Source organism: Salvelinus namaycush, chromosome 32, assembly GCF_016432855.1.
Source record: "Salvelinus namaycush isolate Seneca chromosome 32, SaNama_1.0, whole genome shotgun sequence".
Classification (NCBI taxonomy): domain Eukaryota; kingdom Metazoa; phylum Chordata; class Actinopteri; order Salmoniformes; family Salmonidae; genus Salvelinus; species Salvelinus namaycush.
Window position 1 is genome coordinate 10,536,461 of NC_052338.1, and position 22,512 is coordinate 10,558,972.

Here is a 22,512-nt window from a genome sequence, read left to right on the forward strand (position 1 = left end):
TCTTGCAGCCTCTTCTGGCTTCGTTTTTGGTTTCCACCTTTGTCATATCTTCCTTTCGAGGTCCTCCTGTTTCTTGTCCGTTTGTGTAAGTTTGTCCCACTCGTTCTCTCTTAAAAGCAGCCAGCTACTTCCTGACCCTTTTATTTTTATTCTTGAAAAACTTTGCCTCTTTTGCCCCAACTGCTTTTCTGCCCCTCTTTCTTTTCCATCTCCATCTTTGAATGGGAGTCCAAGAAAGGCATTAACACCTGCTCTTTTCATGAGACTGACCAGGTGAATCCTATCATCCCTTTGAGGTCACTTGTTAAATCCACTTCAATCAGTAGATGAAGGGGAGAAGACAGGGATCGTGTGTGTGCCGTTGAGGGTGATTGGGCAAGAAAAGTACCTTTGAACGGGTTATGGTAGGGGACAGACGCACCGGTTTGAGTGTCAACTGCAACGCTGCTGTTTTTTTCACACTAACAGTTCCCGTGTGGATCAAGAATGGTCCAAGGACATCCAGCCAACTTGATACAACTGTGGGAAACATTGGCGTCAACATGGGCCGGCATCCCTGTGGAACACTTTCGACACCTTGTAGAGTCCATGCCCTGACAAATTGAGGCTATTGTGAGGGCAACGCAATATTAAAGGTGTTCCTAATGTTTAGTATACTCAGTGTTTCTATCATTTGATGAATTTTGGATAAATGTGCAGAGTGGAATGTCATTTAATTGGGAAACTAGAAATCTACTGCAACACAAAATACTAGTCTGAATGAATGTGTGTATATGTAATATTTATCACATGTTAAAAACCAAGAAAAAGTAAAAAACAATTTGATTTATTGAATGAGTCATGCATTTAGTCTCAACCACGAATGAAAAGTGAAACAATCAGGAAGCGTTAGCGTTTTGATACAATGTAAAGTGGACAATTTCTTCCCCTGTACATTCTAAATGTCTTTAGTATCAAGGACAAAGGCACTCCATATCAACCATAGTTAATTACTGGAATAAATGCTTTGCTTGGTGTGGACCAATTCTGTATAAAACCATGTCTCTTTCAGGAGGGCACAATGTTCAGAACTTAGAAGGCAAAAAACATTCATATAGAGCAGACATCACTTTCTATTTGAAACAAGTGATCTATACAATACATTTCTATCTGGAGCAGACTGAATATATAGCCCTTGGCCTCAGTGTCATCTGGATGGACAAGGACAAAATTCTGCTTCTCAATGGGGAGACATCAAAATCAACACAAAGGTTTGACTGACAGCACCCGCTCCAGCAAAGAAGATGCACTTTATAGTTATAGATCATCTTACAGAATAAGGTTAGGGTTGGAATTAATGAAGGGAAAAGCAATGCAGTAGTAGTGTTTAGAGAAGAGTAAGCAGGAGTGTTAAACTTCTGATAAAAGCACTTCCTGGGTACATGACCTGCACGCCCTTGTCCCAACTGTTGCATTGATAAAAGTTGTACCTCTCGTACATCAAGGCATCGGTTCTCTCACAGGAATGACTGCATTTGAGAGAAAAGTTGTCACTTTTGCTACACACAAAAGCCCCCCCACCATCGACTCAGCTTTCAAACATGAGACATGAGCAGGTAATATAAGTTATAGGCTATCCAAGCATGTAGCTCTTGAAACCACTCTTCAATACTGAATACATGTTTGTGTTTGAGACAGCAAGGGGAAAAAGTAAAAAAAAGTTTAGTAGATTATAATAAAAAATAAAAAACATTCACATATCAAGGAAGTTGACTTGTGATAGTGAGCTCATACTGTTCAAAACAAGGAGAAATAAAACAGACCAATAAACGGACAGGAATGAGAAAAATCACTCCCATTATTTACATAATCTGCTCAAGGACAACCCTCACTCTAGATTGGCCTGAGTTATTCACAGGAATGCATCTGAGAGCCAACCAGAGAGGAAAGTGTTGAGCATTCTTTAAATATGCAACCTAAGTTAACAAAACATACAATAATAATGCATTAATAAATCACATTTCGTTAGAGGTTAAAGACTAACATTAGTGGAACATCAATGTTGAGTTTTTGCATAAATTTAACCACAGTTAGCTATTTTGGTTCAACATAACTCATCAAGTGCATGAGGCTCATCACTATGCTAGCTTTCCTTCAAGTATGGTGGTTTAAAGAGTGAAACAAGCAAAGCAAAGTTCTACATGATGCATGTTGGTATGACACAGTCGGCATATTAAATGGTAAAACATTCTGCCCTTTCCTGATACTAGATAGTCTGTGTTGCTTGGTGCTTATTCAGTAAGGAGAACTGAGATAAAGAACTTTCTATTTCATGGTATTTCTATCTATAACACTAAATGTGTTACAGATGTGCTCTACTGAACGAGCCCCAGTTGTCCAAAACCCAGATTGAAATGAAACTGCACCTGTTATCAAGGATGGGAACAAAAACACATACAACCAGCAGCTTTGCTGCATATGCTTGGACCCCTAATAAGAGATGAGTTGGTCCTAGTTCACAATTTTCCAGTTTAAACATTGTTCAAAATGCATTAAACCTTGGATTAAGGAGTTGTTTTCCTGACATAACACTCATACACCAATGGTTTTATAGTCCTTTTTTCCCCCCTCTCTTCGGGCTGGCTCATTCTTGATAAACATAGGAATTTTCAGAGAACAAAGAAAATGTCCATTAGAAAACCTCCGCAAATGATATGTCTTGTGCTTTCTTTGTCGTTACACAGTGGCTTCTCAAAGTCCATTTTGCTCTCTAAGAACAAAGTAAATATATTCAATATGTACTGCTTTGTGAAGCTCTTGCACAATTGATCCACAGTTATTCGTCTTTCATCCATTCTGATAAGTCTTCTTGGCTCCTCTGAATATAGACCACTCCCTCTCCAGTGTTGCCCCTCCCCCTTTCCAATTAAGTACCTCCTCGATATTGATACTTAATCCTTTTCGTGTGTGTGATTTGAACTGTGTGTTATGCCTCGTTTTAGAACAGTCAATGCGGTAAAAGTCCTATGGATAGGAGGACAAGAGGGAGAGAAGGTGTGGACTCCCCCCTCCAGAAGGCCAAAACAAGGAGGGGGAAAACAGAGGTCCGTCTAAGACAAAGAACATACCAAGTTCTATACAAGAGTCCATTTCCCTAAATGTGCTGCTATGGAAAGCACACATGCGTGAGTCCATATGCACAGGTTTGCCACCATCTTTATATGCATGTTTGCTTGCTCTCACATGTGGTTGTCCCATGTGGTAGAGTTTGGTGTGGAACTGTTCACATGATGCCGTTGGTGAAGTACTGGAAGCCGTCGTAAAGCTTGGTGGTGATGGAGCGCATGGAGCCATCCACCATCTGCTCCACCAGCACCTGTAGCTGCTCCTCCGTCAGGCTCATGTGGAAACGCTCCTTCAGGTAGCGGATGGTGCTGGAGCCATGGAAGCAGGGCAGGTGAGAGCCTGGTGGGGGGGGGGGGGGGGGGGGGGGGGGGGGGGGGCAGGGAGAGGGAGTCAGAGGAGCAATACCAAGACCACAGAAAAAGATAGAGCATGTTTATGGAAAAGCACCACAACACACTGATCATGCTAATATACGGTTTTAGCTAACAGTACCTTGCTGCATGATCTCCACTATTTGGACCACCTTCTCCATGTGTTTGCGAGCAGCTATCAGGCCCTGGAGCATCAGCACCTTGTAGTAGTTGAACATGTCTCCATCCAGTCCTCCCATCACCTGAGAGAGAACCACAGACAAGAGGTTAGTCTTTACACATACAAAACCAACAGGTTATGCAGGCTACTGCAGCTAACCAGCAAACTTATTGTCGCTAATAGCATCTTCGAACACTGACAAATGTATTTACGCAGATTGTTAGGGAGATAGTTATATGATCAATTCCACAGTGTTTTCCGGATAACACTTCTATATGACAATGCAAATTTGCATGCGGTAGGATTTATTTGACTCACATCTACAAATTCGCTGGTGAGCTTAAAAGCAGAGGTCTCAAAGCCCAGGTTCCTGGGCGAGCTGGACAGGATGAAGCCAAAGTCAATGTGGATTATGTGGCCCTCCGAGTCCAGGAGGATGTTTCCATTGTGTCTGGAGAAAGGAGATCAGAGAAGGGATAGGGGGACCGAGTAAACAGTTTAGAAATACAGGACAGGGTGGGATGTGGTAGTTGAGATCAGACCACAAAAACGGTTTACACAGGCAGCCCAATTCTGACCTTCTGCCTAATTATTGGAAAAAGATCAGAATTGTGCAGCCTGTGTAAACGCAGCCAAACAGGCTCAAAGACAAAGGCAGAGGGGAAATGGAACATGCGAGTAATAGAACTAGTGAAACTGAAGAGAGGTGAGAAGGGAGGGCTGCCCACCTGTCTTTAACCTGCAGCAGGTAGCAGATGAGACTGTAGCCGGCGCAGCTCTCCACAAAGTTGCGCTGGGCGGTGAGGAAGGCCTCGTTGGTGTAGCTGCCATGCTCCTGCAGGAAGTAATCCAGCAGAGACAGCTGGCTCTGCTTCCTCACCTGGAGCACAGAGACAGCATTTTGCATAAAATAGCAACAGACAGTATTCCACTAGAAAAAGCTACCGACACGGCATTCCATTAGAATTAGCAACTCATGAAATTCCAGTGCGTGATCAAACCGTTACTAATATTACCAAAATATTCATCCCAAGAGGTACTGGACTACAAAGATAAGCAACTCGGCTTGAAGTTATTGTTAGGCAACTTTGTCATGAGATCAAGTGCCCAATTGGGTCCATTTAATTTTCTCTGCTCACCTGGTGCAGAGACACAGCGTTCAGCACAGGCTCAATCATCCCGCTGTCTGATGACATCACCAGGATCTTATAGGGCTTGATCCACAGGGGGACGCGCTCCTGCTCCCAGATGGACTGGAGAGGAGAGGGGAGAAGTGGAGCGAATTAGTGAGTGAACATTAATAATACTACCACAGAGGACTTCTGTGGAATGGGACTCTACTGTGGAGAGTCAAGTACCTGTAGCTGGCTGAGCACCTGGGAGGCCAGTAGCTCTTGCCTCAGGTCGTCCCCACACTTCACGATGACTGACAGCAGCCGCCAGTTTGGCAGGTGACCGTAAGGGGAGCCCTCCCTTATCCGCCTGAGGGATGGAGAGAACGGAAGGAAATAGTAAGGACACAGCAAATAACTTGACAATGCGTTGTTCTTCGCTGAACTAAGGGAGGCGCACAATTGGCCCAGTGTCGTCCAGGGTAGGCCGTCATTGTAAATAATGTTTTAACTGACTTGCCTAGTTAAATAAAGGTTAAATAAAAAAGAAATACAAATAAGTGGGATAGACATGCATCCTCAGTGGGGGATTGTGTATGCCCACCAATTTTCTGTATCTTCTAGTAATTCTATTTCTATGTACCAATCACCCACCTGACTTTCTCCTTCCAGGGCTCCTTGAGCGCCACAGCGGACGGGTCCTCCGGATCTTTCCGGAACGTTGTGGGGGTGTGGGCCAGGTTCTCTGACAGACGTCGCCTAAGACAAAAGAAACATGTGGTTGTTAAACCACTATCCAGACAATAGCGATGGACCCAAAACGTGAAACTATAACAAGAACGTCTTAAAGAGAAACAAACTAGCAAAGCAATTCTGGCTGACAGTGACCCTATACCTGATGTCGCCGGCGGCGATGAAGACAGGCTCCTTGCTCTCCGTGCTGGTGATGCTGTCTACAGAGAACTGGGAGATATTGTCACTGCTACTGGTGTGGCCTTCTGGGAGCTGGAACCATAGAAGGACCCCAGGGTTAAAGTACATTCAAATCTGATTCACTCCCTCCTTCCCTTACTGCCTAGTCATCAAAATGTTACTTGAATAAGTCACATTGTGCCACACGGTACCTCCACTTCCAGCTCGCCAATGTCATCCACGGCCCAGGCCTCGTCGTCGTTGTCGTAGTTGGGCACGGTGGAGAAGCTGCCGGCGCGCTGCTCGGCTGTGATGCTAATGCACTCCGGGAGGAGGTTGTCCGCAGAGCGGGCACTGCGGATGCGCGTCTCTGGGATGCGCAGGGGAATGCCGGATGTCTCGAACCTCTCGCACTCCAGCACCTCCACGTAGATGATGTATGGGGCCTGAAAGGAAGGGGAGAATGAAGAGGTCAGAGGTCATACTTAGGGACTGGAGTTCTAGACCTATTTTTCTAAGACACATTTAAGCAGGAAGTTCCATTGACAAAGAGCATTGGGGCCCACTCCATTTACACTCAAGGCTCCTCGGGAAATGAATAATGACAAAACTAATTAATGTGTCAAACTTCTAGGCCTTCTGGTCACCTTGTTTTTGGAGCCTGTAGTGTGTGTGTGTGTGTGTGTGTGTGTGTGTGTACCTCCTTATACATATATTACAACAAGTCGCCTCACCTTGTCTTTGGAGTTGAGCACCACGGCCTGTGTGTGGGGCATGCGCACCACGTGGTGGTCGAAGGCTGCAGTGGGCAGCCAGACGCGGGCGGGCAGCTTGTGGTTGAGCTGTGACAGCTCTGAGATGAGCTGCCAGGTCTTCTGCTCCTTGGTGGGCAGTGTGGCCAGCTGCTTTCCGATGCTTATCAGAGACTTGATGAACTCCCTCTGCGGCGTCAGGCGCAACGGCTACAGAGAGGAGGAGAGAGGTAAGGAGGAGTTAGAATCTAGACCGATGTCTTTTTGTGTTCTGAAGAAATTTACAATGAGTTACAACAAATAACAAGTGGCACAACTTTCAGGTCCTTCCTTGAATGACTACAAAAAAAATAAAGAGGCTGAGAAAGGAAGATGGTATGATGGGAATTGAATGGAGGATGTTTTAGGAGCGGAATCAGAAAAGAACCAAGGGAGGTATAAGACTAAGAATGCATGGGCACAGGGAGAAGGAAGCAAATAAATTCTATGTCAAACCATTGCAGTACCACAATAGTTAAAATGATAGAGTTTAGCGACACCCAGATACCTTGGGCCTTGGAGATGTTTAGTCAACTTATGGTGTCCAATATTCATATCTAAAGTATGAGCAATATTCAATACCATTATAATAGGTAAAAGTACACAGAGGAAGTTCTTTGTTCTACAGTCCACCATTAAGGCTACTTTGAAATTAGATAACCTTATGATTGTTACCATTTAAAAACATACTTAATTTCGTTTTTTTATGGAAACAATGAAACAAGCTCCAAGTAGGCTAACATATGGGACGGTTAACATGTTAAAATACTTAACACTCAAGAAAGAAAAAAAAGGTAGACTCAATGAAATTTGTTGCCACGAGCAGCACTGCAGATATTGAGATGAGCGAGATACAAGACTTTGCGCTCACACAGTCGCACTGCTACAGCATGGTAGCCAGGTGACCAAAACAACAAAGAAGTTGAGCCTCGCGTTTCAATACTCCTCGTTGTTGCGGAAATTCACCCACAATGCGGTTTACTTTCTGCATCTACGTCATACCGCTGAGTCTACCTTTAATACCAGGTAGGACAATTTTTGCAACATGAACTACTGACAGTGGCATGATTGTTGCTTAGGACTACCATGTAAAATGTGTAAACATTGTGTGTCAACATTGCATGTGACACTGGATCAATAACAACAACCACACGAGCCAATGCCTGTTCACCCCGCTATCATCCAGAAGGCGAGGTCAGTACAGGTGCAGCAAAGCTGGGACCGAGAGACTGAAAAACAGCTTCTATCTAAAGGCCATCAGACTGTTAAATAGCCATCACTAACAGAGTGGCTGCTGCCAACATACAGACTCAAATCTCTTACCTTTTATTATTAAGTCATCTTATTAAAGTGGTATCACTAGTCACTTTAAATAACACCACTTTAATCATGTCTACATATCCTACATTACTCATCTCATATGTATATATACTGTATTCTATACCATCTACTGCATCTTGCCTACGGCCATCCATATATGTACATATTCTTAATCATCCCTTTACATTTGTGTGTGTATATAAGGTAGTCATTGTGAATTTGTTAGATATTACTGCACGGTTGGAACTAGAAGCATAAGCATTTCGCTACACTTGCATTAACATCTGCATGTGACCAATAAAATTGGATTTGAATTTGGAGCTTTCCATTCAAACATGTTCCCATTACTAACCTCTCATTTAGTACAGGTTACTCCAGGTGTCTTTACATTTAGCCGAGTCTCCCGATTCCAAAAATCACAGGAGCATTTAAATAAACATGAAGCAAATTATCTGATTACAGAGCGAAAACAACCCAAGGGGTTAGAGACCATTGAACTACATGCCAATGTCCATATTAGTATCCTACAGAGAAATTATGCCCAATGCATACATTTTCTAGTTGGTGTGGATAGTGAAACAGAGTCTTAAAAGGTGGCGTTGACATACATGGGTTAGGCCTTGGGCTGTATTACTGCCAAACCGGCAGTCACGAGTCATGACTGCAGTTAAATGCCATTGGTAATACCAATCCAAAACTGCACAAATGAATGGCGCTGATGGATTGCCTACCAAACTTGCTAATGGCCCAGAACTCAGCGCTCTATTGGCCCTCTAAATCACTCGAAACACATCATTGAATTTGTAATAATCTAAATGATGAGAACAAAGTGATTGGAGTTAGAGTTCCCGTTCCGAAATGGACCAGACCCAATATGCATTTTTTATTTAAAAAAAAAACATCTTCCCTAAAAGACAACTGGTCCGAGCAGAGTGAGGGAAGCAGCAGAAAAGCCAATTGTTTTGCTACTTTATTCAACCGGAGCCATGGAGACAGAAGCTGTAGGCTGTTAGTGAGTGGAGAACGTTCGGTGTGTGTGTGTGTGTGTAAACATGTGAGTAAAACACGGGAGGCTCGGAGCACTATGAGCCTGGAGGCACAGGAGGTAGAGACCGCAACCACTTAACTTCTTGCTAGTTATTTATCCTCCCATCCGATTACACAGTACCCGTCTTGACTGCATCAAAACCAGAGAAGCAAGCTAACTAGGCTAATTGAGGCTAGCCATAAAGTTAAACGCGCTTTTCATCGTCCTACAGTTAGCCTACATATAACTCCACTCAGATTATAGCGTAAATAGCAGCATACCTGTTAGCTTTTGGTCGTTGTAACCCTGCTCTCATTTCCCTTTTAATTCCATCTTCCATTGATTAGCTCTCCCCCTCTACAAATCATCAAGATACAGAGCTGCATCATGCAGCCTGTTTTGAATTAAGACATTCCCAGGTTTATAGGCCTATCACAACTAAATAATGGATTTTATTGTGATGGCTATATAAAATGTATTAGACTTTTTAAAATCTAGATGTTCCAAAAGGAAACAAGAAATTGCAGCCCAAATAAATGCTTCACAGAGTTCAAGTAACAGACACATCAAGAATTCAGAGGAGGCTGCGTGAAGCAGGCCTTCATGGTCAAATTGCTGCAAAGAAACCACTACTAACAGGACAGCAATAAGAAGAAGAGACTTGCTTGGGCCAAGAAACACGAGCAATGGACATTAGACTGGTGGAAATGTGTTCTTTGGTCTAGAGTCCAAATGTTTTGATTTTTGGTTCCAAACGCTGTGTCTTTGTGAGACGCGGTGTGGGTGAACGGATAATCTCCGCATGTGTGTTTCCACCGTGAAGCATGGAGGTGGTGTGATGGTGCTTTGCTGGTGACACTGATTTATTAGAATTCAAGGCACACTTAACCAGCATGGCTACCACAAGCATTCTGCAGCGATACGCCATCCCATCTAGTTTGGTCTTAGTGGGACTATCATTTGTTTTTCAACAGGACAATGACCCAACACACCTCCAGGTTGTGTAAGGGCTATTTGACCAAGAAGGAGAGTGATGGAGTGCTGCATCAGATGACCTGGCCTCCACAATCCCCCAACCAAATTGAGATGGTTTGGGATGAGTCAGACCGTAGAGTGAAAGAAAAGCAGCCAACAAGCACTCAGCATATGTGGGAACTCATTCAAGACGGTTGGAAAAGCACTTCAGGTGAAGCTGGTTGAGAGAATGCCAAGTGTGCAAAGCTGTCATCAAGGCAAAGGGTGGCTATTTGAAGAATTTCAAATAGAAGATACATTTTGATTTGTTTAACACTTTTTTGGTTACTACATGATTCCATGTGTTATTTCATAGTTGATGTCTTCACTATTATTTCTACAATGTAGAAAATAGTAAAAATAAAGAAAAACCCTTGAATGAGTAGGTGTTCTAAAACTTTTGACCGGTAGTGTATGTTTACATTGAAACCCACTCTGGGGAAAAAGGGAGCCATCTGAATCCACCAGTGCCCCAGCCCAGTGGCTGTTGCCAAGACAACACGAGGGGGCAGGAAGAGGGAAGTAGTGAGGCAGAGAAGGCATGCTGGGCACTGACAGCTGAGCCCAGACTGTAAACAAAAGGGCAGTTATGCAACACCCAACCCAACCTGCACTGCGGGGGCGGTCCCACTCACATTACAGTGCGGCTCAAAATGGTGGACATATATTTCACAGCATTCTTCTTCCTCTTCACTGTGATTGGTGCCTCTTGGTTTTTCCTCACTGTTGCAATCCAGCCAGAGGCCAAGTAAAAAGATCAAAACAAAGTTAGTCAGTTCTTAGGCAAATAACCAGGACTAACAAGATGGCGAGTGAAGCCTTAGTCCTTATTGCTATCAGTACAGTATTTATTATTACAAAGCAAAATGGACTGCTTGCCATCCAACTAGTGATCACTAGTTTCTAAACAGAGGCGCAACAAGCGAGACTTCCCGTAACGCTTGCGAAGCAGACTCTGCAACCCAGACCGGGGTTTGGCAAGCCAATGGGAGAAGTGACAAATCTATTCTTCGTTGTTTTTTTTTTTTTTTAATCCAAAACATAGATTCGAGCCGAGCTTAAGTAGCAGAAACTGTAATTACTACAACTTCGAAAGTGACACGTTTTTATTTCCAACAAAACCAAATTTATATCAAAAGGAGTGCCTTTGATTTGACAGCTTGCACGACCGTTAGACCCGATGTGTTTCTGCACAGGACCTTTGCTAGCTAACGTTGCCATGACAAAACCTACTAGGGTGATTGGGTATTTCTATTGGAGAAGCAGTTTCTACCCATCTTTGCTAATAAATCCTAAAGAGCAAAGTCAATTAAATGAAGCGCCCTTGAACTCCTTTGGGCTGTTGGTTGCTTTCTGTGGATTGTTATTGTGCCCTACAGGATTCTTCACAGCACAGATTAAACAGGGATCACTGGCCACAACGTCGGCAGGGAGGTTTGATGCAGGCAGAAGTGGGGAAGGGAGGGGAGGAAAAGAGAGAGGGAGAGTGAAAGAGGATATTAGCTGAGAGAGGGATTGGTGGAGGATATTAAAAAGGATGACAAAAACAGGCACAAAAACAGAATGAAGAGAGGTGGGAGGGGAAACATTGGTAGTAGCGAGATAATGCATAACACAGCAAGATGTCTTGGAGTCCACTTGCCCAGAAAGTCTACAATTGTTTTGTTTTTTTAAGGGGTGTAACTGTGAGGACAGTAAAATATATCGAGGAGGGGAGAGGGACCATCACTCTGCTCTGGTTCAGGACATTGTCCCATCTAAAACTACCCCCATTTTATTTCTCATAAAATAACTGATCCCTGATGAGGGGACTGGCAGAAGGTTGCAAGCCAGAGAAACAGTGAGACTGAGAGAAAGGCCAGACAAGGGGAAGCACAAACTCTCCAACATTCTTTCCCTGTGCGCTAAAAGCAATCATAGGGAAACTACAGTCTGAAAGTGTCTCTCTTCCAACCAAGAGGCATGGCTTTCATACGATTTACCACAAGGACTATATCACTCGTCAACACTGACAAATCCTGCCAACACACAAACATGCTCACAAAAGCGTCTGCTAAACAATCTAATGTCTGCCATGATAGAAAGTGACCCATTTTTTCACCATCTCTCAATTCAAAAGGGACCCACCCTCAACCTCACTCTGACACCAGCTGCAGAGCAATCTGGCTGAGAAGTCCAGCCAAAATGGAGAGGGAGGAGACTGCACGCCCAAAATAATAGGGAGGGAACTCTGGAGATGTGGGACAGATGCTACCTAACCCCAACCCCTTTATTAGTTAGACTGAGGGTAGTCTGGCTAGACCATAGAAAGAGCTGGAATAGAGCTCCTCAAGGTCCAACACTTGTAATCCCGGGCTCCCAGAGAATGTTCAATTTTGACAGAACAGTTTTTCCACAAGTAATATAATTGTGAGACATGGAAGACGCCTCACCTGCGAATAATAAAATAAATAAAATATTGCTGGCACAGCACAATCCAGAATGGTTGAACCAAGTTTCCCACAGTGTTATGTAGGACAACTACTTACACAGATGGAGAAAAACTTGGGATTCAGGGTAGGGGCTCAGATTCCTCAACTAAAATCCACACAGGGTTTACTGTGCTTTATCATACATAGGGACTATAAAAAGAGAGAACATGTATGCAACAGGCATACTATTAAAAGACATGATTAAAAACAAAACATAAAGACATTCTATACTCCACAACGCTGACACCACTCTCCCATCCCTCTTTTAGCATGACAAAATATGTTAAGGCCCTCACCTCATCGTAGCCGCTTTCCACCTTGGGGTTGCTGGCTGTTCTCTTGAGGCTAGTCCCCAGGCTCGTGCCATGCGTGGCGTCCGACTTGGACCGCTGGTGTGTCCGCTTGGAAGGCGAGAGGTAGGCATCGGCGGGGCTGATTTGGCTGTCGGGGGCCAGGGACAGCTCCATGGTGTGCCGCTGGTGGTGGTGAATGCGGGCACCGACCCGCAGGCCAGGCCTGGCATCCGCAGCACCCACACGTTTAGAAGCTGCATGGGGCTTTAGTTCGTCTGTGAGGATTAGCTTGCGCAGCTTGGTGCCACGAGAGTGGCGCTGGGTAGAGATGTGCATGTCGGAGGAGTAGGCGCCGAGCAGCCATGCCGTCTGCAGGGAGAAGGCAATGCTCTGGCGGCAGCGGTGCACCACGTAGGGTCGGATGGCGTCGCCCATATCTTCGTCCATGTGGACGTACATGTTGAGCAACTGGGGTAGGTGGAAGTCCACGTCTTCGTCCGAGAAGCTGAAGAGGCGGTTGCCAATGTAGGCCTGGACACCGGGCTCCTTGGACTTGTACAGGTAGGACATGGCCATGGAGACGTCAAAGAGCTTAGATTCAAAGAGCCGCAAAAGCAAGGACTGCTTGGCCGCTGCAGAGGACTGGTCGCCATTCTGTTGTTGCGACTGAGGGCATGTCTGCGTAATTTGTCGGGGAGGGTCACGCTTTTCTTCTTCTTCTTCCTCCTCTTTAATCGAACCTGTGTCACAAGGCTGTTGTGACGGAGGGCATTTCTGCGTTATTTGTTGAGGAGAATAACGTTGTTCTTCCTCTTTAGCGGAACCCGTGTTGCAATGCTCCATGTATACGGTCTCTTTGGGCAGCCGCCATTGCGGGCCGCACTTTTGCAACAACTCCGGTTCTTCCTCAACCTTCAGGAGTTTGACCTTCTGCAGGACCTCCTGGCAAGCCTTCAAGGCCACTTCAGGATTGATGACCAAGTCCAGCACCACAGCGTCCTCAGATATGATGTCCAGAGGAGGGCTGCAGCCCCGTATGCCATCGCTGTCGCTGCTGCTGCCACTGGGGCTGGAGCTTCTGGGACTGGAAGATGACTGGTGCTGGTTGGGGCAGTCCGAGGAGCAGTCTGAGCAGGAGAACGAGGAAGAAGAGGATCCAGGTGAGGAAGGGCAGGAAAATGTGGAGGTGGAGGACAGCGAGGGGCTGAGGTAAAGTGCCTCGATCTGGGCAGGGGAGAGAGACACTTCCATGTCAGCCATGGCGGCAGTCAAATCTGGAAGAAGGAGAGATGAGTCAGTGAACCAAGAGACCAGTGCAAAGACAGGGGGGAAAAAATTACATCACATAGATTTGTTAAGTTATGCTTTGGGCTTGCTCTTGAAGTCATACATACATTTTATAATTTTAATGAACGAGTCAGTTTTTCGCCATTAGAAAAATGTTCATGATCTGGAATATAAGATGGGTGCCTTTCTCCATGACCAAGTATACTGAACAGAAATATTTTTTTTAAATGCAACATGTAAAGTGTTGGTCCCTTGTGTCACGAACTGAAACAAAAGATCCCAGAAATGTTGAATACGCACAAAAGCTTATTTCTCACATTTTTACATTCCTGTTAGTGAGCATTTCTCCTATCCCAAGGTAATCTAGCCACCTAACAGGTGTGGCATATCAAGAAGCTGATTAACAGCACAATTATTACACAGGTGCACCTTTTATGGGGACAATAAATAAGCCACAAAAGATTTTTTTTTGCAATTGTCACAACGCCACAGATGTCTCAAGTTGAGGGAGCATGCAATTGGATATTTCGGCAGTCAGCATGCCACCAGAGCTGTTGCCAGATCATTTAATGTTCCTTTCTCTACCTTAAGCCGCCTCCAACATAGTTTGAGAATTTGGCAGTATGTCCAACCGGCCTCACAACCGCAGAACACATGTAACCACGCCAGCCCAGGACCTCCACATCCAGCTTCTTCACCTGCGGGATTGTCTGAGACCAGCCACCCAGACAGGTGTCATTGTATGTCATTGTATGCTGTAGCATTAAGATATACCTTCACTGGAACTAAAAGGCCTAGCCCGAATCAACAGACCCAGACCATTATTCCTCCTCCACCAGACTTTAGTTGGCACTATCCAGTCGGACAGGTAGCGTTCTCCTAGCATCCGCGAAACCCAGATTAGTCCGTCCGACTGACAGATGGTGACGTGTAACTCATCACTCCAGAGAACACGTTGCCACTGCTCCAGAGTCCAATGGCAGTGAGCTTTACACCACGCCTGGCATTGCATAGAGTTTTCTTAGGCTTGTGTGTGCCTGTTCAGCCATGGAAACCCATTTCATGAAGCTCCCAACGAGCAGTTCTTGTGCTGACGTTGCTTCCAGAGGCAGTTTGAAACTCGATAGTGAGTGTTGCAACCGAGGACAGACAATTTTTATGCACTACGCGCTTCAGCACTCAGTGGTCCCGTTCTGTGAACTTGTGGCCTACCACTTTGCGGCTGAGCCGTTGTTGCTCCTAGACGTTTCCATGTCGCACTTACAGTTGACCGGGGCAGCTCTAGCAGGGAAGAAATTTGACAAACCTTTTGTTCTTTTGTTGGAAAGGTGGCATCCTATGACAAGGCCACATTGAATGTCACTGAGCTCTTCAGTAAGGTCATTCTAATGCAAATATTTGTCTATGGAGATTGCATGGGTGTGTACTCAATTGTTTACATCTGTCAGCAATGGGTGTGGATGAAATAGCCAAATCTACTCATTTGAAGGGGTGTCCACACACACAATGTTGTGTAGAGGTTGTTCTCTCCAGCGATGTCTGTCCAAAGGTCCCGTCCTTGCGGTTTCAGAGAATCAGAGGGCACTGATATGCCACAGCTAAACTGAACAGTTTGTGGCATACACATTGCCATTCCAGCCTCAACTTTGAGAGAACACAAGTAATTTACTTCCCTCTCAATGCCTGTGTTTTAACATTTAGCCTACATGTTAAGCACAGACCACAATACAATATTCTGACACTCATTTCAGGCACCAAGAACACATTGTGCTATTAGGCTAAGCCTGTTCTTATTACTACAGCTTTAGAGTCAAAGGTATAGGCTAGGCCAAGCCTAATTAATTCATCCAACGACTGTTGTTTTAGAAGCCGATCTGAGATTAGCACACTATGGAGATAGACTTTCCCATGCCTATAGGCCTAGAGTATCAATTAACAGTGACACATGCCCAAAGCTCTGATTTGGTACTGATAATATTACACATTGACATTCCCACAAATGTTACTACAGCACAGAAAGCTTCTTTTTTTTTTATTGCTCAGAGATATGGATAGACCTACCTAATAGTTATTCAGATAACTGTTTAACCGACTTTACAAGCTGTAACCTAGGACACGACTCATTCTTGTGGGATGTGCTTGATGTTCCAATTTCATGAGTGATGTGCCAGTTGACACCATCAGAAATTCTTTGTGGAATTTCAGGAAGTAAATATTTACAGCAATTAAAAAAAGATGTATAAAAAAAAAAGTGCGCTTCGACAAGTGAAGGCCATGCGAAGCTCTGTGGTTGTAATGGTTGCACACTCGGCCAACTGTATAATACAGCACAGATGAGACACGGTCACGATTAAACAAACACTATGAAATAATGGAGCCCGTGCCGGCTCCTCCAGGCAGGGTATGGGACGATGGCTTCCAGATGTGGGATTTAGAGGATGTAAGAGCGGGCGTCTGCCTCGTTTCTTGCGCCACACAGCTGCTGCACTCTGCAGGAAATTGGTCTGCTGCGCCACAGAGCAAGTCAAATACAGAGAGCATCAACAAGAAGAGAGCCTACAACAAGAGAGCATCAACAAGTGTGTGTGTGAGCATGGCATAGTTAAAGGCCGTGAGAAAGTTATTTATCAAACCTAAGGTTTGAGGCAGATTTGCACTTGATAATTATAAGGACTCATGCTGGTACCTCCGTTTCTTATTTAAGAAAAATATTACAACTGCCAACTGGGCTGGAGATATTTGCAGGTAAATGTAGGCCAAACCATGGCAGTAGACCACTTGGCCTTCAAGTCTATCTAATGTGGCCCCTTAATGTGTGTTATGCACAAATAGTCACTGTGTGCCAGCCTGAATGGCCTTTATCGTGGTTGGGTGGTAAAGGCTGGAGTGAAATGCAGGGTGTTCACTGTTACCAATCTCACTCCAAACACAAACGACATCTGACCTAGTTGGACTGACCAACCAGCGATGTAGCAGGAGGAGCCCATCTGCTGTCCTTCCCTCCTGAACGCCAACCCTCAGTTATCGGGAAACTACAGTTGTACACTGGCTGAGGACAGAATTTCATCACCCCTTAAACAGCATGTAAAAACTTGCTGGAAAACGACCATTCCACTGACCCCGTAACTTACAAAAGCTTGTATGTATAAGCAGAACATTTTCACTGCCACAAATTAAGGCATTTAGAGAAGGTGAAAATGAGTGTGACAGGTGGTCCTGTGTAGCTCAGTGGGTATAGCATGGTGCTTGCAATGTCAGGGTCGTGGGTTCGATTCCCACAGGGGACCAGTATGAAAACGTATGCACTCACTACTGTAAGTCGCTATGGATAAGAGGGTCTGCTAAATGACTCAAATGTAGGAGAAACAGAATTTCAGCATGTATTTACCATCTTTAATTCGTTTTCATGTTTCATTTATATAGTGTGGACACTGGACAGTCAAAATAACAGGAAGGGCAGTCAGTGGGGTGGAATATCAAGCGCGCAAACCCCTACATCAGTCATGTCCATGTTTATTATTTAATGAGGTAGTGGCACACTGGCACACCCAGGCAGAAAACACTGATTGGGGTCTCACTTGCTCTCTGAAACTGTGACCAGCAGGATCAGTTACACACTTCAGTCTTTCCATCACAGCACAGACAGCAAAGTTCCTCTGCTATAGCGAGTAACTTGGCACCGGTTCAAATCATGATCTCTCACACATTAGGACTTCACCAAGAAAATCCCCTGGCTATTAGAAGACCTACATTGAATAAACTGAATGATATTACATGCCGTTTTAGAGTGGGAATGTGTGGTTGTGTCGTCAATAAATCAACAAAAACCCTCCAACACACATCTCCAGTAGGCAGCTTTTCCATATAGGTCTAGCCTAGTAAGATTTTATTCAATAGAAGCGAGCAACCAAACAGGAAGAGAACTGGCTGGCTTATTCTTTTAAATGACTCTTCCATGTCCATATTAAGGACTGACATTTATTACAATGATCTTGCTGGTAGACAGCACTTCCTTATACTTACTGTCCTTTTTTGTATTTCTCGTGTGTTTTTGTTCTATTACATTGTTATTGATTACTGCATTGTTCGGTTTACAGTTTACAAGAAAGGTATTTCACTGTACTTGTGAATGTGACATTAAAACTTGTGCTCTTGAAATTCAGTGTTCGGTTGAACACAGATGGGCAGGTAGGTATACAATGCCTGAACTAAATGGCACATTGTCACCAGGCTAATACAAGTAATGTTTGGAGTGAACTTGGTCTCTCTTGTCTGGATAAAAAACAACCCTGATGATACACCATTTTGGTTTTTCTTTTAGGGGACATGGGTTGGTATCAGAGCAAGCGAGTTGAGTGGTCGGAAATCACGTTCATCGCTCATGGAGCAGTGCTTACACACCGCTCCAGCGTTCCACCACTCCGCAAAAAATAAAAAATAAACGTTCCTAGCGCAAATGGAGAAAAAAAAAAAAAAAACTGCCGCTCCATTCATTAAAAAAAAGAAATCACAATTTAACCAACACCCATCTAGCTGTGTGACTACCTGGACATACCATTTGGTTTTGAAATAATGAAACCAAACTATATGATTTGAATGAAAAGTATTTTAATATATATATGAAAGGGTGAATGTAAGAAGCTGTCATTTCAAGTAGGCTACATGTCATATTAAAAAGCATATAAACACTAAATTGGTTAGGAGCCAGACAAAGCCTAAGAAGGAACAGAAATGAATGATTCTTTAGGCTATTTTCTTCAAGGCTATAGCCTACAAAGAAATACATTGTGAAGCATTTGCGAGTGCGACACTAGGCTGGTAGGGCCATTTAGTTGTATTATAGTCTATAAAATGTACATATATGCTGTGACTTCGAATTAAATTCAAATGAAATGAAAAATGCCTTAGACTCAGTCTACAGTGTCTTTGCATTAATTATTTTGAAATACAAGTTAGGCCAGGCTCATGCGATGGTGCCTGGAGAGCAGACCAGCAGCTGAGAATATCCTGTCCACATTCTTGCCAGGTGAGCAGAGAAAGAGAGAGCTATACATACACGTTTTGTTTAGGCAAAATAACCTAATCAAAACAGAAAGCGGGAATATGCCATGGCTATTGGGCCAAAATAGATATAGATAATAGAACAAAAATGAAGTAAACTTTTAAGAAATCAGATTTTTTGTTTATAAATACTTTGCCACAATGACCCACTTAGTTATCTACCCACCTAGTTTCTTTCTTTTAGCATGTGCAAGTACACCATCATGCTTTCGGGATATGTGCATCTTCTGATCCCACAATGATTGTTTCGTTGTGGACACTATATCACTGCTCTCCATCTTGGCCCTTATCTTTGTAAGTCACCTTGATTTTGGACCTGTGTGTTTTTATCAGTTTCTTTATGAAAATATTTAGTGAACTCCATGACGAGTAGCTAAAGCATGCGGCTATAGAAGTATACAAGCAGACTACAAATACATGCTAGCCGGGCATGCCCTGAAGTGAGCGCTACTGGAACGAAATTGGAGCGGGCGGGAGCCGTCGCTCCAGGCTTTGGAAATCTCGCCCAACGCTCGAGTCAAATGGGGCACGCTCCGTTCACATACTCTAGTTGGTATTGCAAATGCTTGGTGCACTGTAAGATAAACCACCTGAAAGTGAATCAGTTTGCTTGGACATGACCAAGGGGACCAAGGGAACAAAGTGCATTATTCTCTATTCTTCAGTTACAAATGACCAGGCAAATAATCAATGTACCTAACTCGGAGGAATGATGACATCTCCATGAAACTGATAGAGGCGTCAATTCTCGAGCGTTAATGATGGACAGTGGACTGACGTCTCGTCCTGGGCAAAGTGTCAAGAGGCACGTGCAGTTCAAAACAGTGCACTAAGGTAACCATCCGTCATGTTAGACTCCTAAACCGGCATACAGATATATATAAGTATATTTAAGCAATAAAGTCAGTTGTTGGCTATAGCCAGAGAGGAATAGGCGAAACCAATAAACTATAATATATTTACTATGGAGATTTAACTTAGGCAAGATTCTAGTTTACTAGCGATCAAGGCGTGCCACAACGCCATCGTCGTTAGTCACAGTAGCTAACGTTACCTATCAAACAATCAAAAACCACGTCACTGCCCAATGCACACCTGAGAATGACTAGCATCCTAGCTGTATTCAATGCCCAGTTTCCGTCGTACATACATTGTTTAGTTAATGTTCACAGAAGGCCAGTTCAACAATCTCACATTATCCAGATTTTTTGGCACCAACGTTAGCTAGCTGCGTGAGAGAGCCAGGCTAGCCGCCCCCATAGCACAGCACTTCTAAATAGCTACCACTTAAAATATCCTGAATGCTATAAATAGTAGGCTAGATTCTTCAAAATCACTGGCTTCAACCTCCCGTCGTAAAAAAAAAAAGACAAATCCATTCATATTGCTAAACTCAAAAAGAGCAAATAAAGGCTGGTTTCTCTGATTTGCTCGCTAACGTTACTGCGTCGCCCAGGAAGAGAAACCATTCCTTGCTAAACAGACCAGCCGGAGCAACAAATATTAGTTGTTGAACACTAACGTTAGGTAAGTAAATTAGTTAAATACATTTTTAAAAACGTACCTTGACAAACAATGTCGATTTTAGGGTCTCAATCAATCCATTTGATTTGTAATTCCATTTGGAACGACTCTAGCTCCCCAGCTCGAATCTCATTCTAATGCTGCGCAAATTCCGAAAGAAATGCCTTCCTCCAGCTGACGGATCCGCCTCAAAATATTTAAAAGAACTGTTGACGCCAGCGTTATCACATCACTGGGCAGTGAATCTGAGCGAACACATCCCTTGGCATGAAGCCAACGTATGATGCGTCATTGGTCCTATCTGTTCAGTACCAAAGTCATACATACATAAACCCAAATGATGGTTTATGGTCTCTACTTTACATTGTGTGATTTGAAAAGAAGCTCAGAATAACCAATGTTGGAAATAAATAACATTGGAATATCAACTTGCTATGTCACAACTTTCTCCAAGACTCAACCTAGAATAAAATCATCTTTGGAATCTTCCCAACTGAGTTGTGTGACTTCTCTCTGCATATCAGGAAGATTTTATATTTGTCTTGTGCACTCACTGCGTTAATTTGCATATGTCCGTGGCAGTGGAGTCTGGTGGGAGGAGCTATAGGAGGATGTGCTCATATTTGCATTAACTAATTTTATGTCTGTGGCAGTGGAGGATGGTGGGGGGAGCTATAGGAGGATGTGCTCATTGTAATGGCTGGATTGGAATAAATGGAACCGTATCAAACACATCAAAGATATGGAAACCACATTTTTGACTCAGTTCCACTAATTCAATTCCAGCCATTACAAAAAGCCTGTCCTCCTATAGCTCCTCCCACCAGCCTCCACTGGTCTGTGCATAGTATGCCACCCGGTGGCCAATGTGGGACGAGACACCAGTCCTTGGCCTGAAATCTCATTTCCCTTTTACTCCACTGTGGTACAGTAAAATCCCTGGTACCAGTAAAATGGGTGAATTTCTGTAAATTGGTTGATCATTGGGACCAGAAAGTGCATTGTGGTACACTACCCAAACTACAAGCAAATTAATAGACAATACATAACATACTTTTCATAATTTAGGGCTGCGATTCTGAAAATACTTTGGCAGGAAAAAACTAACATTTTGGGACCCTTAGCCACTGTGGCCAGGCAGAGCAAACTTCAATTCAATCATTGACTGAATTTGATTCATATGACTGTAGAATCTCCTTACTCTCCAGTGATAGCATCTGGTCTGGAAGAGCTTAATATGGGTTCCGAGATTAGGAAGAGCTCAAAGCAAAGGCCTCTTGAACATATTTCTTTATATATACTGTATATAAGTACAAACAACAAAGCAGAAATTAAACACAAATAAACCTAAACAGCTCCATTGCCTCAATGGCCCTCCCTCTCCCTTTCTTAAAGTCCTACTCCAGTCTCCTTTCCAGCTAATTTATCACCTGATTTACCTAACAAAAGTCACAATAGGTAGTGGGAGGGGGGGGCTTTCCTCTTATGTTCTCTATTGCTTCTCTAGCTTTCCGCAAGCAAGCCGGGAGGCCGATGACATCTGAGGGCACCGTCAGACCAACTCATTGAATGGCCTACTCGATGAAGTTTACACTTGTGTAAAAAAGGTAACTATTTTGCTCAAAACATTTTTTCACCCTTAATTGTTTGTACATTACTGTCTTTATATGTGGGATATTATTTTTAAACAGGAAAAGTAAAACAATAGCTGGAGTGTGTCTTTAAAGGGGCAATCTGCAGTAACTACACTACATCGATTTTTGGATTTATAAATGAATTATACGTACCCATTAATTCTTGGAAGAATATAGCTTCCCACTGAGCACAGACTTCAAATCAACATCTATTCCACGTTGGTTCAACGTAATTTAAATGAAGTGGAAACAGCATTGATTCAACCAATTTGTGCCCAGTGGGTTATAAATGCCTCATGAGCTTAGTTCAACTCTCTAAGAACCCAAAATACAATCTTGTTTTACTCCCAAAGTAAATGTACACTGTATAGCCTCAAAACATGACTAAAACTATAATTGTGATATCATGGATTGTCAGTCCTTGCATCCA

At 43.6% G+C, this 22,512-nt stretch overlaps 1 protein-coding gene across 1 annotated transcript; it reads right to left on the reverse strand.

Moving 5' to 3' along the window:
- Positions 1–764: 764 nt before the first annotated feature.
- Positions 765–20,601, reverse strand: LOC120027414 (phosphatidylinositol 4-kinase beta-like). Its single transcript, XM_038972339.1, has 12 exons — positions 20,489–20,601; positions 12,580–13,850; positions 6,395–6,622; positions 5,873–6,106; positions 5,644–5,753; positions 5,403–5,507; positions 4,995–5,118; positions 4,776–4,889; positions 4,365–4,516; positions 3,955–4,087; positions 3,598–3,718; positions 765–3,444 (listed from the first exon to the last, which is right to left on the reverse strand). Exons 2-12 carry the CDS (start codon positions 13,834–13,836, stop codon positions 3,263–3,265), a joined length of 2,760 nt encoding a protein of 919 aa, XP_038828267.1. The 5' UTR covers positions 13,837–13,850; positions 20,489–20,601; the 3' UTR covers positions 765–3,262.
- Positions 20,602–22,512: the final 1,911 nt, after the last annotated feature.

Excerpts from the sequence above, each read along its gene's own strand:
- LOC120027414 (XM_038972339.1), bottom strand. The coding sequence starts at position 13,836 with ATGGCTGACATGGAAGTGTCTCTCTCCCCTGCCCAGATCGAGGCACTT. Across the intron at positions 4,517-4,775 it reads ACGCTGTGTCTCTGCACCAG|GTGAGGAAGCAGAGCCAGCT; the intron begins GTGAGCAGAGAA and ends TCTGTGCTCCAG. Across the intron at positions 3,719-3,954 it reads TCACCAGCGAATTTGTAGAT|GTGATGGGAGGACTGGATGG; the intron begins GTGAGTCAAATA and ends GTTCTCTCTCAG.